This window comes from Sphaerodactylus townsendi, linkage group LG05, assembly GCF_021028975.2.
Source record: "Sphaerodactylus townsendi isolate TG3544 linkage group LG05, MPM_Stown_v2.3, whole genome shotgun sequence".
NCBI classification, from domain to species: domain Eukaryota; kingdom Metazoa; phylum Chordata; class Lepidosauria; order Squamata; family Sphaerodactylidae; genus Sphaerodactylus; species Sphaerodactylus townsendi.
Genome location: NC_059429.1, coordinates 42,745,837 through 42,765,138, shown reverse-complemented (window position 1 = coordinate 42,765,138; position 19,302 = coordinate 42,745,837). Strand labels below are relative to the sequence as shown.

At 46.1% G+C, this 19,302-nt stretch overlaps 1 protein-coding gene across 4 annotated transcripts in view; it reads left to right on the top strand.

Moving 5' to 3' along the window:
- The first annotated feature begins 1,341 nt into the window (after positions 1-1,341).
- Positions 1,342-19,302, top strand: part of PLPPR5 (phospholipid phosphatase related 5) — a 194,077-nt gene continuing 176,116 nt past the window's right edge. For all 4 annotated transcript variants that reach the window (XM_048496290.1, XM_048496286.1, XM_048496288.1 and 1 more), the window contains exon 1: positions 1,342-2,724. In XM_048496290.1, coding sequence (XP_048352247.1) covers positions 2,434-2,724 — 291 coding nt within the window. In that variant the 5' untranslated portion in view covers positions 1,342-2,433. The remainder of the gene's footprint in view (positions 2,725-19,302) is intronic.

Genomic DNA, 19,302 nt, shown 5'->3' with positions numbered 1-19,302 from the left:
AGTAAAGGCTTTTAGCTATCTATAGAAGCTAGGATGTAGAGAGCATGTAGAAAGCAGGTCCAGCCCTCATGGTGGACAGAGAAAGAGAGGAGGGAAGTGTCCCAAAGGAAGGAACCCCCGAGAGTAGTATTCTGGGTAATAAAAGGACAGCAGCAGGAATGGACAAAGGAAAGGTTAGAGTGCATCCTATCTACCCCATACTCTACTGCTCTTCCTTGAGGCTCCAAAGTCTGTGACAGCATAAAGTGACTTTGCATATGCCATTCCTTCCAAAAGGATGGGTTTCAGTGAAGGAATTCAGTCTTGTCTGAAGTATCTCTGTTGTCAGCTCCAACCACACATCCTTGGACATTGTACTACTATTGCAACACAACATGGACAACCAAAGTTGGAATGACTGCTGTTCTACAATGACAGCACAAAATCTCACTATGTGTTGCTTTAAGCAAAGCCAGGTGTGCATGTACACCAGCATCTGACATGTCTGTTTCTGTTCCTCTTCCAAAGAATCCCAGTGCCCAGCTTAGAAATGCTTCCAAAGTTCTTCTTATCAAGATTTCTTCAGAAATTGCTGCATTTCTTTTCTAAAGTAGAGCTGATAGACTTTGAGACCCTCCACAGTTCTGTTTGCCAAGTGAATATGCACTTTATATTACTCATGCACAATAACCAACCCTGTGAAAAAGCAGTCTTGATCTGATGTGGCTGGAAAGTGCCCTCAAGTCACAGCCGACTCATGGCGACCCTGTGGGGTTTTTCTGGCAGCAGTTTTCTATTGCGTGGCAGTGGTCTGGCTTTGATTTGGTTGATTGTTGATCTGATTTTGACATGGTACAAAAATTATGGTTTTACACAAGTGCAAAAGTGGACAGGAGTAAAACACTCCACATAAATGACCTTGATGAAACCACATCAACATTGGGGTTTGGGGGGGGGAGGGGGAGTGTTTTTTTTTATAGCAACACTGAAATCAGTAATGAAGAGTTGAGGAAAATGAAGAAATGGAAAGCTGGTGAAATTTTCAGATTACCTAATCCTGTAAATTATTTTAGTTCAAGTGACGTTAAGGAAGCACACAAGGCTGTGCAGCGAGAAAGGCTAGGACAATAAATGAACAAAATGAAGGCAATCCGCTCATCCCTGGCCATTGCGAGCAGACAGTGTGTAAACTGAGGCAGGAGTGACCGGAGAGGGCTTTGCATGCTGGAAGCAGTTGCAGAGTAGGACAATTGCTCTTTTCCCCTCCTTTTACACCAGTTGGGAGTTAAACCCATCGGTGCTGACAGATTCAGATAAGCCCCTCTTTTCTGCTGCCGCCGCCGGTGACGCTGGGCGCGAGCTGCAATGCCAGCGCTTGCAAGCAGCTAGTTGTCGGAGGGGGAGGGGGAGAAGGGGCTATATATATTGCACATGGCAGGCTAAGAGGCTGCGGCTGACGAGCACGGGGGAGTCGCTGCTTCCGCTGCTAATGTGCCGTACATATATATCTATATAATTCCAAAAAAGAAACTCACATTCATAACGGGGGGGTGGGGCAGGAAGAGAGGGCGAGCCCAGGCATCGTTCTCAGCCATCCACCCACCTCCCTGCCCACCCTCTCCAGCTCCCAGGCGCCTTGGAAACGGCATTTGCGCGGCTCGCAGGGGGCTGGTTCAAATCCAGGCGAGGGACTGAGCGCCTGTAGAGCCCAGCTCGGATGCTGTTGCGGCTGGCGGGCAGGCAGGCAGACATCTGTCGCCGGATCGTCCTGAGAAGGAAGGCAGAAGAACTTTGAGCCAGCCGGCGGCGACGGATCCGCTCTGGGTCCCGGCAGCTGTTGAGGCAGGGAGGGGTCCTCGAAGGATCGCTGGATCGCTACCTCTGGATATCTATTGCTTTGGGACGGAGGAAAAAGGGAGGGACCCCGATTTGCCAGCCTGGGAAACAGAAGCACCGCTAGACTCCGCATGGGACCCTAACGCTCGGGAATTAAGAGATTTTTCCTTTCTTCCTTTTTTACAATCACAATCCAGGAGGCATCACATGGAGGCAGCCAAACCCCCGGGAGCTGCTGCTGCCCCCCAGCCGGCCGCTTGGATCTCCGTCCCCGCGGCCCCGCCTTGCGCCCGCCTGCCCGGATCTGCCGCTTTCCCCGGACCTTGAGCCCCGGCCGCTCGGCCCCCTCCCCCGGCGCCCCCACCTCGGCACGTGCCGGCTCTGACTCTGGGGGGCAGCTGCCGGCCGCGGCCCCCTCCCTGCCCACGTGCGGGACCCTGCTCCGGGGGCTCGGCAGCCTCCTCCCCTTCCCCTCGCGCCTGATCGTGCGCCCGGGCGCCTGGCCGCCTCCTCCAGCCCCTGCCGCCGCTCGCCGCCTTCTCCTTCGCCGGTGGATGCCGCCGGGAAGCGGGCGGAGCGCGCAGCCGGGGAGGGGGGCTGCCGCGGCCGCCGGAGTACATGCCAGTGCCCTCTCCTCCTCCGCCTCCTCCTCCTCCTCCTGCGCTTCTTCTCCTCCGCCTCCTCCTCCTCCTGCTCCTCACCAGAATGCTTTACTTCCAGATGGTGATCATGGCAGGGACTGTGATGCTGGCTTATTACTTCGAGTACACGGACACCTTCGCGGTCAACGTGCAGGGCTTCTTCTGCTACGAGAGCGCCTATCGCAAGCCTTACCCGGGGCCGGAGGAGAGCAGCGCCGTGCCCCCAGTGCTCCTCTACTCCTTGGCGGCGGGGGTGCCCGTTTTGGTGGTAAGCCTTGCCCAGCCTCCGCGCCTGCCGCGCCTGCCTGCCGCGCGCTCTCCCCTTCCCGCTTCTCTGACTGCCTCCTGCCCTCCACGGGGACCTCAGCTCAGGGCACGCCGCCCCCCACCCCTTGTTTGGACCTTTTAGGGTTCAACACGTTAACCTGATGGCATCGAGAAAGCCCCACCTCCAGCAAAGGGGGAGATCAAGGGGCGGGGGGCGGGTAGGTCGGCGGGTCCAGTTTGGGGCAGTTCTCACATGGCGGTGTTGATTTTTTTTTTAGTATATTTCTTTTCTGGCCACTCCTCATTTGCAGTGATTTTTTCGTTTTCTGATCATTTCTGATTTTCTTAAAGGGAAGCTCAGTCCGGGCTACCCGCCATCACTGAAGCATCTCTAAAAGTGGACCGTACCCCTTCCTCGAAAGCCATTTCCTAAAGAACGGGGCTGGTCCACCTTTTCTGTTTTGCCCAAGGCGCTGTGAAATTCCCACTTCTTATTTTAAAAATACACCTACCTCCCAGGCCTGTCTCTACCCCCCCCCCCCCAATCATATGTTAGTCACATCGTGGTGGGCAGCATTCTGTTCCTGATAATGGCCACATGATAATGTTTCAGCTGGTAGAAATGGTAAGCATGGGCAGTTTTGAGAGAGGATTCCTCTTTAAAATGGAGCAGGTATTGGTCAGGATTTTTGCTTCTGTGTATTTTTAGGATGGGTGAGTGACTTAACAGGGTGTGCACTTTTTGAACTAGTGTGCCAGCCCAATCATGTACACTTCTTGATCTCCTGCAAGTTGTGTGTGTGTTTGTGTGTGTGAGGGGGTGTTTTAGTACAGTTCAGTTGGCTCCTACGTGGGGTGGGAATTCTAACAGAAAACCAATGAAACATCTGCCTTTAAACAGCTCAGGATACAAGTTGTAATGTCCACTGACAAAAGCATTAGCATCATTTAATAATCCCTGACCATATTGAACAGATGAACAGAAAGGGGGAGTGTGTGGCCATTAAGACTGGGTTATATATAGATTCGCACACACAAACAAAAATTGTAAAAGGAAAATGCTGCACAGAGTTATGCTTATACTCAATTCTTTGGAATTTTCTTTCATTCTCATGAAGAATTACTGATGACAATGTTTCAGCACTGACACTTGCAATTTCTCCAACATACTCCCCTAGGAACATTTTAAAAATAAAAATATGAAAGAGTTCCCCTTACATCACAGGGCCTTGGGTCCAAATTTCTTTCTCACACTTGTAGAATTGAAGTGTCACAGTGATATAAAACTGTAGGACCAACTTGTGCTTTAATTGTGAAATAACTGCAGGTGAATGGGCAGAATTTTCTCCTTGCTTTGCAAATGGTAAAATTCACCTTTCAAATTAGCGTATTTTCCAATGTTATTTTAAATATAAATGTGGAAAATGTACTGTATTGTTATTGTTTTTAACTATATCATTATCTTGTCAACAACAAAAAAATCAGGGAAGGAAAATCTTCCTCTGATTTTGGGAAAAGGGACAGTGAGACTATACACACACACACACACACACCACTCACAGTCCTTCGGGGTAGAGCAGTATATTAAATTAATTAATTAACAAATAATAATAATATAGTGTATCATTATTTTCAAATTGTAGAGTTCAAGCTGCAGTCTACTTCATGAGGTGCATATAGTGGAATTATTAGGAGGCATAGGTAGTAGACACTTTTGATGACACTATTAACAAAACCAGACTTTCCTTATTGAAGATACCCTTTAAATCAGATTCCCTGAATGAGCACTGTGCCAAATCATGTTTGGATTGTCTTAACTTGAAATGCATTTATATCAGCCAGGGGCTGTGTTGCTCTCTACACATAATTGTATTGTTCAAGCAAGTGTAGTAATGGCCCAGTGGTATAAGGCATAGGTGTGTTTTCCTTGTACAGTGGTTTACAACTCTGTTCTTGAGGCCAGTGGTTTACAACTCTTGTACAGTGGTTTACAACTTTGAGACCAGTGGTTTACAACTCTGTTCTTGAGATTACCCTGAATCTGAGAAGTCTCTGGAACTAGGCAGTGGTGGGATCCAAAAAGTTTAACAACAGGTTCCGATGGTGGTGGGATTCAAACAGTGGCGGCGCCGCACACAGGCACCTCCAGTCCCTATTGGGCAGGGAGGTTGCTTTAGTAACCCCTTCTCGGCACTCAGAAAAATGCTTCATGCTTCATCATCCCAAAATGCTTTTGGAAGAAATTCAAACACAACTTACTCCTATGTTTTCCTATGTAGGACTTTAGGAGGAACTCAAGAGGTTTTCTTTCTTTATTTAAAGCATTTATATCCCACCTCTCCTTAGACTCAAGATGAGTGACAATCTGGCAACAGCTTGAAGGATACTTTGTGTATTTCTCATTTTATATGAGTTGCGGGATTTTTGCTCCAGTCCAGTGATTGTCACTGGAGGTGCTCAAGATTTCTGAACATTAACATGGAAAACAAAAATGACTAGTGTAAGTGTACAAGGGAGGTTGAAAGTTAAAGAAACTCTGCCAAAGCAAAATATGCATCTGCACTTTCTGCTGAGTTCTATGTAATTTCCCTGTCCAGGTGATCTCATCATTTAGTTCTTTGATAGCTTCTGTACTGATTAAAGATGTGAAGGCCCAGGGGAAAAATTGGAGCATTTTGGGGAAAAAAGTATCTTCCCGGCACCCAGGGCTTTGATTGAGGATGACTGAAACATTTCCCTGTAATATCCTTTATCAGTTAGGTGCTTTTAAATGGAAAAAAATAGGGACATTTTGGGGACCATTGAAAAACTCCTGTCAAATATGTTTTTCTGTTAGAATGAGTGAATTGTCTTATGATAAAATAGCCTGCAACAATTTGCAGCTCTGTTTTGCTTTTGCATTGAGTGTCTGCTATTTGGCTTATAGAAAAAGACGTTTGTACTGTGATAGTATAAGCAATTTAATACAATTTCATATGCTAGCTAAGTTATACATGCTTCATTTTTTGTTGTGGAAGCAGCAAAATAAAGATTTTGGTGTGATTGAAAAGTAACTATGCCATATATTTTAATCCTTTCCCACACACTTTAGGTTTTTGTCAGAAAAGAAGCAGGAGAAATTGTTTTTTCATCTGATGACTACAAGATTTTTCAAAATTTAATATTTTCAATATGGATATTTTTCAGCCATTGGGATTTTGTTTTCTGAGGCTGCTGCTTTGAACTCAAGCAGTCTAGATAGGAGGGAAGGAAGAAGACTCATGGGGAAAGACCTAGTTTTTAATTAATCATATCACATGATTAAATCACTGAATCCAAAGCATTCTGGCTGGCAGACTCTTTTCCAAGATATTAATTTTTAAATGCCGTGTTTTCAAGTTCCATATTAATAATATGCTTTAATTTGGCAATGTTGTTTAAAAGTGGACATCCAGTACATACCTTCTCCCCTTATGTGTCTTATGGAACACAGCATTTCAAATTGCAAGTAGCCTTATTCATTCCAAAATTCACATCACTGGGTTGAAACTGAACTTCTTGGCAAAGAAACAAAAAAAAAATCTTTAGGGTACCTTAGCATACTTCACATAGTTGTTGTTGAGCTAAAATGCAGATATTAATTGACATTCACATTGGAATGCATGTACTATGTATGAAACAGATTGCTATTGTGGCTGTAGCTGTTGGTTAATTAATTGGTTAGATTAATCTAAAACTTCCAGTGGACTCAAAACATGATTAATTTGGCCAGTAATTTAAAAATATTGGTAATATCTTAGAAACCTGTTCTTCCTTTATACACACAGGAAGAATTCCTCTTCTAAGAGAATACCTGCTGTAACATATTTCATCGATACAGAAAACCAAGCACAGCATTCATCAGTTAATCAATGCATTACTTAAAAATGTATAATTAGTCAACCAGGCATCTTTTATTGAATGATGGCTCTGATTGCAATGTAAAGAAGCAATGAGTCCAGGGAGAGAAGCTTGGAAGAACTTGCATAATTCATTTCATCAGTGGATTAGAGTAATTTGAGATATAATAGTTTGCCTAATTTGATATGTTTTCTCTTTTCCTTTTCTTTCAGTGCTTGAGGAGAATTATATACCTACCAAATAAAAGTCTGTCAAATTTGGTGGGCAGGGGTGGAAAGATGGGTGTATGGCAGGGCCCTAGAGTGTGGTGGAATTGTTTAAGAGCTCAGGCAAGCTTGATTCTAAGAATTCCATGAAGGGACCTCCCACTGTTTCTTGTTTCTAAAAATTAAGTGTGTGAGGCCCAAATGGTGCATGAAGCATGACCGGCTTCCCATGCCCCCCCAACTCTCCACACCCCCATGCCCCACTTACAGGAGCCAGCAGGGTGTCTTGGATGGGTGCCTTGGTGGTAGGCCAGCTCTTGGGCTAGGCTGCTGCGGTGGTGGCCACCTGGGCCCCCCACCACCAAGCCCCGCCCCACCTCTCTGCAGGAGCTGGGGATGGCAGAAGCCAGCCTGCAGAAAGGCCAGGGGGTGGGGCTTGGCGGCGGGCAGCCCAGGCAAGTGGCCTGGGCAGGTGCTGCAGAGTAGGCTGGCTCCTGCCATCCCTGGCCTCCCCGGGGAGGACAGGAGTTGGCCCGCAGCTGCAGCAAACACCTCAGCTAGTGAGTGGCACCCCGGCATGGGAGAGCCACTGGGCACTGGCTGGGTTGCCCCACTGAGGGAGAGGCTGAGTGCGGGGACCCAGCTGGCACCTGGCCCCAGTGGTGGGATTAAAAAATGTTAGTAACAAGTTCCAATGGTGGTGGGATTCAAACAGTGGTGTAGTGCCAATGGGACTGGGTGGGGCATGAAGGGGGCGTGGCCAGGCATTCTGGGGGTGGGGCATTCCTGGGCAGGGCTGTGGCAAGGATGCAGAGTGCGCGCGCCCCAAGTGCAGTTCCCCTTCGCCCCGGCTCTTGATTCAAATAATGACTGTTTAAAGTATTAAAAAAGCAATATACCATATGGAAGTGTATTATTTCTTTTTTATATAATTATATTGATTGATTTTAAATAATAACATAAGTAAGGAGAGAAACCAAAAACTGTTTACAATTGTTAACATATTACAAACATATCTAATTATCTATCTCTCTCAACCCCCCCTAAAACATCCTATATTGCCTCCCTCCTTCCCATATTTCCCTCCCTCCCTACTTTCTACTTCCCCCTCAGATTCCTATAACTACTTTATCTATTCCATTTGAAAGAAAACTAACAGAGGGAGTGATCCAAAATCCTTAATCTGAAAGAATAGTTTAAACACCTTTCTTTCCAGGGGCGTACCTAGGCAAACTGGCGCCCGGGGACAAAACCTGAGTTTGGCGCCCCCCTCCCCACACGGCGTATGGGCGGCCACCCTTCCCCACCATGACCAAACAATGATTTTTTGTACCAGCTCACAAAACACCTCCCACTCCCATCAAAACTTAGATGGCTGTCTCCCCACCAACTCTTTTCCTAATTTCCTAATCACAACAACCCTATGAGGTAGGTTGTTATCCTGAGAAACAACTCCAAGCCAGTGCAAGTGGGTATTAAGCATGTAAATCTCTCACAAATCACCCCCAGCAAAACATTTACCAAACAAATGTCAGCATCATCTCTCACAAAACACCTCCAGTGGAATCCACCCGCAAACAGCATCACTTTCAATGGTGTTTAAACTAGGGAGCTCAGATTCTTATTTCGAATCTACCTTAAAGGGAGAATCTGGGGTCCCCGGTTAAAACAAAATTGAAAGTGATGCTGTTTGGGGGTGGATTCTCCCCCACCCTGAAACAGCATCACTTTTGAGGGTTGGAGATTCAGATGAAACAAATAGCAGATTTGGCTGGAATCTGGGCAAATTTGGGCACATTCGGACAAAAAATTGTCCGATTATGTCCTGCCCAAATATGAACAAATGCAAATGCAAGGTATTTGGGTTTTTGGGGGGTATTTTTGGTGTTTTTTCGGCCTGCAGGGAGCACATTTTTAAAGCTAGCGGCACCATGATTTCAGGGCATCATCCAGAGACTGCCCTGATGATACCACCCGAGTTTGGTGATGTTTGGTTCAGGGGCAGCAAAGTTATGGATGCCCAAATGGAATGCCCCCATCCCCATTGTTTTCAATGGGAGCTAACCTGAGATGGGGGCTACCCATTTGAGGGACCATAACTTTGGTCCCCCTGAACATAACTTCACCAAACTTGGGTGGCATCATAAGAATAGTTAACAGATGATACCCTAAAAATTTGGTGTCACTAGCTTTAAAAATACATCCCTTCCAGGCACCCCAAGAAATTTGCCCAAGATTCTTTGTTTTGCAGTGACTTTGCTCCATTGTAGCTAATGAGGAATTTCTGAGGCAGGCTGCACATTTTTGAAGATAGAGGCACCAGACTTTCAAGGTGGCTCCAAGAGGCCTTGAGTAATAGCATCCAAGCTTGGTGAGCTTTGCTTCTGGAGTGGGGGGGGGAGTTGAGAGAGTTCTGAGAGAACTCAGCCCTCAGGCTTTCATGTGCAGGAGTGGGGAAACAAAATAAGCCTTTTGGGGGCCCATAAAATTGAACCCCCCAGAAGCAAAGGTCTCCAAACCTGGATGCTATTACCAGGAGGCCCTCCTGGAGCCACCCTGAAAGTCTGGTGCCTCTATCTTCAAAAATGTGCAGCCTGCCTACACACTCAGAAATTCCCCATTGGCTACAATGGAGCAAAATCACTGCAAAACAAAGAATCTTGGGAAAATTTCTTGGGGTGCCTGGAAGGGGTGTATTTTTAAAGCTAGTGACACCAAATTTTTAGGGTATCATCTGTTGACTATTCTTATGATGCCACCCAAGTTTGGTGAAGTTATGTTCAGGGGGACCAAAGTTATGGTCCCTCAAATGGTTAGCCCCATCTCAGGTTAGCTCCCATTGAAAACAATGGGGATGGGGGCACCCCCTTTGGGGGTCCATAACTTTGCTTCCCCTGAACCAAACATCACCAAATTTGGGTGGTATCATCAGGACAGTCTCTTGATGGTACCCTGAAATTTTGGTGCTGCTAGCAGGCCGAAATGCAAAAAACACTTAAAATTTTTAAAAAACACACAAACGACCCTGAAATGTTGGCGCCCCCCACGTGACCAAATGGGGGGCACCCGGGGACATAGGGTACCCCCTGTCCCTAGGCAGGAGCACCACTGTTTCTTTCCAATATAAATTTTAAGGGGAAAAAAGAAAATGAAAAATCTTTACCTATAATACTTTCCCAACCTTTATACCAATGAATAAAAAAAAGAATTACTATATATTGTATTATTTCATACAGTTCATACACATGTGGGGGGTGCCATGGGGGGCAGGGGGCCCAGGGGGGCGATTTTGCATTCCCCACTTGATGAGATTTGTTGTACCCAGGGACAGAGATTACCCCCTTGTCCCTAGTGGAATTAATCATTAATAACTGGTTCTCCGAACTGAGAAAATTTTAGTAACCGGTTCTACTGAATAGGTGCGAATAGGCTGAATCCCACCTCTGCCTGCCCCCCCCCATGTGATGAAACGGCATGCACACAGGGACATGAGATATGCCACTGGTGAGGCCCAATTCCAACGGGGTGAAGCATGGTGGGGGTGGGGATAAGTCAATCTGAAATGACCTAGGAGAATAGCAACTGTCCTTGTTGGGAAACCATATGTTCTCACAACAGAATGAACAGCTCCCCAGAAATGTTTCAGACTGGAAACATGGCACTGGAGTGGGGACAGTTAACCTAGGGTTGTTAGATCCACCTGGCAACCTGTGGGGGTGGGGGTGGTAGAGTAGCCAGGTCCATGTTGAGAACTGCTGGAGATTTAGAGATGGAGCCTGGGGAGGACAGGGACTTCGGTTGAGTAAAATGCCTCTCCTCTCCAAAGCATCCATTCTTTCCAGGTTAACTGATCTCTGTAGCATGGAGATGAGCTGTAATTCTGGATGAGTCCCAGAGAAAAAGGAACATGGAACTCCAATATCACATCAACTTCAGCCCTAAACCCTAAAATATTACCTAAATGCCCCATTTGTTAGGTTGGGCAAGGTGTGTGTGCTGCACACACAGTGGTACAGTTTGGCAGGGGCAGCTGATAGATTTTACTCCAATTACAGTATTGTTCTAAGCTCTGCAGTTCACTTTTCTCCAAAGAAATGAATTAAGGGAGTACTTTGAAGGAGCTATATTGATTCTTGTGCAGGCTAAGAATAAAAATTGCTACTATTGGCATAATCATTTCTGGAGTTGAGTTTATCAGTCATGCGGCAGTTTGGGGGATTTTAAAAAAATAATTGTCCCTAATCATTAGAGTTGGAAAAGGTCATGCAGACCATCTGGTTCACCCCCCACCCCCATAATGCAAAATCAGCCTAGAGCATACCTGACAAGTGTTTACACGGTTGCTTCTTGAAGACTTTTAGTGAGTGGGAGCTCACCACCTCCCTAATAACAAAGTGGGGAGCCCTCTGGTGACCAGTAACCCTGTGTAACCTTAGGCTCCTGTTCGAGAAAGAGGTGTCCATGACCACAAAAAAATCTTTTTTCCAGCTACATCTAGTTCAGGGGTAGGGAACCTGTGGCTCTCCAGATGTTCAGGAACTACAATTCCCATCAGCCCCTACCAGCATGGCCAATTGGCCATGCTGACAGAGGCTGATGGGAATTGTAGTTCCTGAACATCTGGAGAGCCGCAGATTCCCTACCCCTGATCTAGTTACTTTCCTTTCCTTTAATTTGGACTTATATCCAGCCTGAAGGCCGGGCTCAGGGCGGCTCACAAAGAGATGGTATACAATAAAATAAAATTCAGCCCAATAACAACTAAAACTCAACTCTCAGATTGAATTTTTAAAACTTTGGGTGCCAGTGAGTTTCCAATGGGGGAGATTTAAAAGAGGAATGTGGTAGGGAACCCCCGGAGCTAAAAAAACTAAGGCTGTGTTTCTGCACAGGCGGAAAACAGTACCCTAGGACAGTAAAAACATTGCCCCTGAAGTTCTGTTTGCACAGTTGGTGCTGCTGCATCGCAGCAATGCTGGACTCGTCCCTCTCGATGCAAAGACACTGCTTTTGAAACTCATTCGGGGAGTGAGTTTTTTCAAAAGCAGCGTCTTCCCATTAGTGCGGCCCGAACCGCACTGGCTTGAAGGTGCTGCTTTTGGCCCCTCCATTTCCCATTTACTTACCTCTCCTCCCTGCGCAGCTCTGGACGGCTGGAGGAACATACCCATGCTGCCCTCCGATCCCAGGAGGTTGGAGGGCAGCATGGGTGTGTCCCTCCAGCCATCCAGAGCTGCGTAGGGGGCATGGGGATAGCTGACATGACTATGCCAGTCCTATTCTGAGATCCTTTCATTGGCTGACCATTTTTTTCTGGGTCCAATTCAAAGTTCTGGTGCTCACCTTTAAAGCTTTCTATGACCTGGGGCTCATATTTTTGAAAGACTGTCCTTGGCTATGTGAATGCATGTGCTCTTCCAAACAGGGTCTGCTTTCAGTACCTCTCTTGTCTAAGGCATGTTCTTCCATGGTCCAGGCTTGAATTTTCTTGGCAGCTGCCACATGCCCATAGAATAGCCTGCTGGAAGAGGTTGTGGGAAGTGCGGAGTCCTGCCCTACTATCTTTCCTGCATGGATGTAAACAGACAGTTCATCTGAAGAGCTTGTGGTGCAGGCTGAGCCTGGGATAAGGGGAAATAACTTGCTGGTTGTGGTATAAGTTGTTTTCAGTCTCATTTTTAATGTGTTGTTTTAATTTTATTTAATTGTTTTGGATTTTTTTACATTGTTATTATCTGCCTTGTGTCTTGGGTTGCCTGAGACAAAGAAGCACATATAAACACTTTAAATACATAGAGACCACCCCACTGACTTTGGGACATATATTCATGCTTTGAATTCAGGATCCTAAATTAAGACTAAATATTAAGTAAACATTTCTCAACATAGCATGGAAAAGTCTTTAAAAAGAATTATATTTTGATAGCTTTTGTTAAACATTGAGTAATTATAGCTCACCAAAATATTTCTAGATGTGGTTTAATGCATTTCCTACTCTAGTGTATTGAATCAAGTTGGGCTTCGAAAGTGCCATTTGAGGAAGAAAACCATGTTCCTCTCCCATAAGAAAACACTCCAGGAGCTAGTGGAGGAGATAATTTCAAAAAATTCACTTCTTTGCCCTCCTCCCTTCCTGCCTGACACTTTTATCCCTAGGTAAACATTGGGCCTTTCTGCACACACGCGGAAACGCACCTCCACCAGCATGAATTATGCAGGTGGAGGCTCCGAGGCTGTTCACACTGCAGTGTGTAAGCAGCCCCTGACTCCCCCCCCCCCGCAGCTGGAGAGGCTGCTCCACACAGAGCCGCCTCTCCTCTGGTCTCCTCCACTGACCTAATCTTCTAGCATCGCTCTGGAGAGCTTCAGGGACCTGCCCACGCTGCCCTCTGACCTCCAGGGGTCAGAGGGCAGCATGGGCGGGTCTCTGCAGCCCTCCAGAGTGACGCTGGACAGTCAGGTCAGTGGAGGCGATGGGAAAAGCGGCGGCGTCCTGGCGGGGAAGTTTGCACCACGCCGGTGGGAAGCCGCCGCTTTGCAAAAACCTCGCTAGTTTTGTGAGGTTTAAAGTGGCAGCTTCATGCCGCTCTGGATGGTGCTGCTGCATTTTTGCTGTCCCTGGGACGCTCTATTCCGCTCGTGCGGAAAGGGCCATTGTCACAAGAGTGCTGTTAGTCAATGGCAGAAAAACATTAAACAGAGAAAACCATGTAAATAGAGGAAACTAGTGAGATCATGTTCACTCCTTTTCAGGGTTTTTGGGTCCAAAATGTGCACTATGAATTGTCCCCAGATGGCTGTCAGAAGAAACCAATGCAGATTGTGTAGCGTAAAGAACTGAGAATTTTCTTTCCTTTAAGTGACTGAAGTACTTAATATCCAAAGGTCACAGTATGTCAGGATATTTTTAGAACTTCTATTATGTCTTGGAATCTTTTTAAGAGAAGATAAATGTGCTCTTGCTGGATTCATATCTGAACAGTAGTATAGAATGGAAGTTTTTGGTTCAGTGGTGTCTATGACATTTTGCTAAGGGTTTTTTCCACAGTGGGGATGGTTGCTTTTTTAGCTGTGTGACGACAGCTGGGAAATATTTAACAGCTTAATATTTTTACCTCTAGTTAAAAAATTTGTAGGCTTCTTCTCCCTTCCTCTGGTTGCAAGATAGAAAGAAATTCCGTTTTTTCCCCCACTGGACTTATAATGTTGCTTTACTAATCTTGGAAAGAATTATGTGAATTAAACTGTCTTGAAGCAATGTACTATTTGCAACGCATCTAATGTAACAACATCATTCAAGCAATCATAAATTTCAGGAATAGGTTTTAAAGTTTAATTTAGAATTTAGCTTTGCAATTGGCTACTTTCCTGAGGCAAATGAAAGGGGGTTAACTTGGCTAACTATTGCCTTGTGTCCTTACTTCAATCCTATAAGAATTAAATTCTTCTAAGGCCATTGAAGTCAATAGATTAAAAGGGTGTAACTGTTTAGGATTGTGCTATAAGAGGGTTACTAGTTCTAGGTGTAGTACTCGGAATGCCTGGGACCAGAGAAACACAGGCTAATACATCCATGAAGTTCATCTTGATCCAGTTGCTCTTACTTAGGCCCCTCCCACACAAAAGTACAGTGGGTTGCAGTTAGGATAAAGCAACCCACTGTCCAGTTGGCACGTTCACATGCCTCTGTGCAGGCAGCAAACAGAGCCCACGGAAGCAATGCAGGTTGCTGTTGCTCTTTTGCATGGAGGTGCATTGATTTTTAAAAACTACCTCCCACCGATGCGTGGCTATGGAGACATTCATGACTGGACCCCCACAGCCATGCTGCGTGGCTGCATAGATGCCAGGTGGGGAAGAAAAGAAAAATTGAATGCACAGCCACATTACAAGCTCCTCCTGCACGACCATTTGCTCAGAAGTGGTTGAAACCCAGGCTATTTAAAAAGAATTGCAGATAGTGCAGTACTGGAAAAACCCAGGTTGGGGAGGAAGATGCAGGGCAGACTCACGTTACGAGCGGGATCTGTGTGAAGTTCTCCCCCAAAACGGGTTTTATGCCGTAATTAGCCCGTGTTTATTGGCTCATGCAGAAGGGCCTTAGCCTAACCTGCCTTACAGGGCTGTTGTGAGGATTGAATAGTTGAAGGAATGATGATATACACCCTGAGTTCTTTTGAGGTTGAAAGCAGAATGGACAACTGCAGGCCCAAAATGACCTGTATTCATTCACATTCTGTAGATTAAAGGCTATTCGCATTTTACATTCTTAAGGTCAAACTGCACATGGTGCTGGAAACCCATGCGTGGTTCCCTACATGTGTATTTTAGCTGCAGAAATAAGTCATTTATCTGTGTGATATGCATTGCCCCCACTCCTTTGTCTTCTGCTTTAAGCCTTGAGATGGCAAAAAGGCAAGGATCTGTATTATACCAAGTTTTTTTTTTTTTTTTTTTGCCAACCAAGAGTTTTAAGCTGCTGAAGAAAAGGATTTCTGATCTGGGAAATGATCCAGGCACTATCTTTCCCCTGCACTGTTATAGTTGTTGTTATTCTTTGAACAGTTAAATTTATAATCTTCAGTGGCGTATTTACTCGGGGATGAGGGGTACCCTCTGCCCCTGGGTGCCACTAACCTGGTCATGTGCCCCCCCGCAAAATTGCCCCCCCCATGTGACCAGGAAGAAAACGGCAAGGCCCCTCTAGCTTTATACTGTTGGCTCTAACTCCTAAGGACTTCCTGCTGCCTCGTCGCATTCTGGTGCCCTTGACCCTGCCCATGTCATCATCGACATGGGCAGGGTCAAGGGCGCCCCCCCTTGCTCCTGGCTCTCAGGGAACCGGCAGCCAGCAGCTCCTTCTATCATAGTGTGTAACAGACTTACACACAGTGTGTAACAGACTTCTCTCTGTGATACACCTCTGAAGATGCCAGCCACAGATGCAGGCAAAATGTTAGGATAAAGATCTACCAGGCCATGGCCACACAGCCCGGAAAACCCACAACAACCAAAAAACACAATTGTTTTGTCACAGAATAGTAGCTATGTCATCTTATAATGCATGTTTTATACTGCATTCGGAACGTGTCCTCCTTTAGCTTTATATGGGCAACTCTGCCCCCAAGCTCAATATTGGCTTGGTGGTGGAGCTTAGGAGTTAGAGCCAACAGTATAAAGCTAGAGGGTGACAGGCTCTGAGGTCAGTCTGAGCTTGGCCTCAGTTCTGAGCTGGATCCAAGCCTTGTTGAGGCCAAGCTCGAACAAGCCCAAGCCCTTCAACTCCATGTGGAAATGGGAGCAGGGCAAGCCAGGCTGGCCCTGGTCCCAATCTCCATGTGAAATCTGTGGCAGGGCCAGCCGCGCTCCCCAATGTTCAACTGCATCCTGACCCGAAGTCCACTTGTAGTTCCAGACCGGGGTGTAGTTGGGTGTGTGTGACCTGAAATGCAGCCCCAGAAATTGGCACCTGAGGCTCAAGCCCCCTCATGACCCTAGGCATGTCACTGTTGTTCACCTCCATTTTATCTTCACAGCAACAATCTTGTGTGGTAGATTAGACTTCAGGAGAATGACTAACCCAAGGTTACCCTTTAAGGTTGTACAGATCACCTGGGTTTCAACACTGGATCTTCCGGCTTCTAGGCTAACAGCAACTGCTACACTCTGCTGGTTCTTTTCCTGATTTTGAGCATGTTACTGTACACGAGGTTAAAATTTACTTACTTTGGTAGGCTTTTATTCCATGTAATGTTAAAGCTGTGATTTTAAGGACACTGTCATGAATGAGAATATCTCAGAAATCGTTCTGCTTGTTTCAATAGGGTTTACTGTGCAAAACGAAGCACAGTTACACCTTCTAAACTCACTGACTTAAGTGTGACTCTGTTTATGATAGAACAGTTAATCTGTCTCAGTCAAGGCATAATGTGCAGGCAACATATGATGTAAGAACAATTATTTCAGCATCAAGTGATGACTCACATAACTGAAGCAGTGATCACTGATTAAATGTCACGATCAGATCTTCTGTATAACTTCATATTGCTTGACACACACTTCTTTTCAATGGAGCCTGTTTGCAACGTCAGGTAAGAATTGATAAATGGGTTATTGAATGATATACAAGCATGTGTCAGTCAGCAATCGTTTTTGTATATTTCAGTGTGCCTTTTTCATGGCATGTTACGTTTCAGCTGGATTGAATATTTTCATTAATGTGTTTAAGATCAGCATGCCAGTCGTTATTATCTCTCCCAAATGGACACAAGATGTAATAATGACCAGCAAATTGATTATTTTTATAGCTTATTTTAGCTGGTGGTGGCTGAAAACTGAGAGTGGAGTTTGCCAGCACTGATAACATGCTAGTGTTGCGGGTGCATGTCAGTCTGTCTCTTTAGTATAAGGCTTATTAGTGTTGTATAATTGTGAAGTGTGTGGTGAATATCCATGGTATGAGTTGAGGGACCCATACAGCATGATTTTAAATGAGTAAGTATCATATAATACAATGTATTTCTGTAGAATAGATCGTGCAGGGGTCTGCAACCTGCGGCTCCGGAGCTGCATGCGGCTCTTTCAGCTTTATACTGCGGCTCCACATGGCCTAGAGTTAGGAGGGTAGCATGGGCATGTCCCTCCAGCCCTCCAGAGCAGCGCTGGAAGGTGAGTTGAGGGGTCGAACCAGAGGCGGCTCCGTGCGTGAGGGCGCCGCTTTTTGTATCTCCTCCACTCACCTCTCCTTCCAGCGCTGCTCTGGAGGGCTGTAGTGACACGCCCACGCTACCCTCCGACCCCAGGAGGTCAGAGAGTAGCATGGACGTGCCCCTCCAGCCGCCATCCCCCCTCTGCTATCCCTGCAGGCGCCGGGTTTCCCTGCCTGGTGCCACCGCCTCCCGCAGCGAGAGAGGCGGCGGCACCAGGCGGGCCACAGCCACCATCCCCCCCTCTGCCCCACGGAACAGGCGACTGCCTGCTCCGTCGGGCATAGGGAGTTTCCATGCCCAGCGCCTCCGCCTCCAAGCGCTGGAAGGAAAGGTGAGTGGAGGGGCCAAACTGGAGGCGGCTCCGTAGATCTTAAGGGATGTGGAAAACGGGTCCAAATGGCTCTTTGGGTGGTAAAGGTTGCTGACCCCTGAGATAGTGTGTACTAAACTAAGGAGATTGGGAGTTTATCATGTTGTAGTCATGGTTTTTCAGGAGCAAAATGGTGAAGTCTTCAGCATTTCCTCCGTTATAAAGAATAACCTGATCAGCTAAAAGGAATGGACTTGCCATGCGACAATGTTGTACAATGGTTAGAGTGTTGGATTAGGGTCTTGAAAATCCAGGTTCAACCCCCCCCCTTTCCCCTGGAAGCTTGCTGGTTGACTCTGGGCCAGTCCCATAGCCTAAGCCATTTTGTGAGATTAAAATGGAAAACAATATAAGCCATTTCGATCCCCACTGCGGGAAAAGGCAGAGTATAAATGAAGTAAGTAAGTATATGATAACCTTAAGTTGATTCTGTATTTTATTCATGTATTTCTCTTGTCTGATAGAGCCTTGTACTCTTACCGGTTCCATGTGAAGTCCAACTTTATACTTCATTTTGCAGCCAATCTAGTCAAGCACTTCTCAAAGGAGTATTGGAATGACCAAGAGGGCTCGTTATTAGGGGTGTGCATATGGATGTACCAAACTGAAAAAAGATGCCAATCTGATTAAACTGAAAAACTTTGGGGGGGACCTTTAAAGGCTTTTCAGCTTTTCCACAGCCCATGCAAGGGCACAGGGAAAATTTTTTAAAGCCAATTCAGGAGACTGGTGATTGGGCTTAAAAATTTAACCCCCCTTTCAAACTTTCCTTGGTTGGTACTCTGCTGGGCTTTCAGGTGGGTTCTGCTGGGCAGGAAAGGTGCCCCCCCCCCTTTGCTGGATTGCTCCCGAAAGAACAACAATCTATTGACCCAGATTTGGTGCCTCTACCTTGAAAAACAGCCCTCAGAACCCCGCAGAGATCCTATTGAATACAATTGGAGCAAACTCGTACCCCCCCCCCCAATTCAAGTCAATGGTGGGAACTTTTCTCACAAGATGCTCGGGTGTGTCATTGGCCCATTAAAGTATGTGGGAAACTTTTTTGGGCTGCAGGTGAGTCTCCTCAGAAGAACTTCCAAGTTTTGTGAAATTTGAGTCAGGAGGTCCAATTTTATGGGTCCCCAATGGGGGTGACCCCATCTTCCATTGGAAATAATCGAAAATTCCATGAGATAAATGGGGGCAACCCCTTTGGAGCTTTCACCAAACTTGGGAATTCTTCTAAAAAGAGTAATCTGTAGCTATGCTGAAAATTTGGTCCCTCTATCTTGAATTGCAGCCCTCCCAGAGCCTTTAAAATATTCCCCATAGACTTTAATGGAGCTGAACATTTTCCGTTATCCAAAAAAGTCAGAAAACCCCATTTACTGGTATTTAATTTTTGTGGGGGGGTGGGAGGGGGTTTCCAAAAA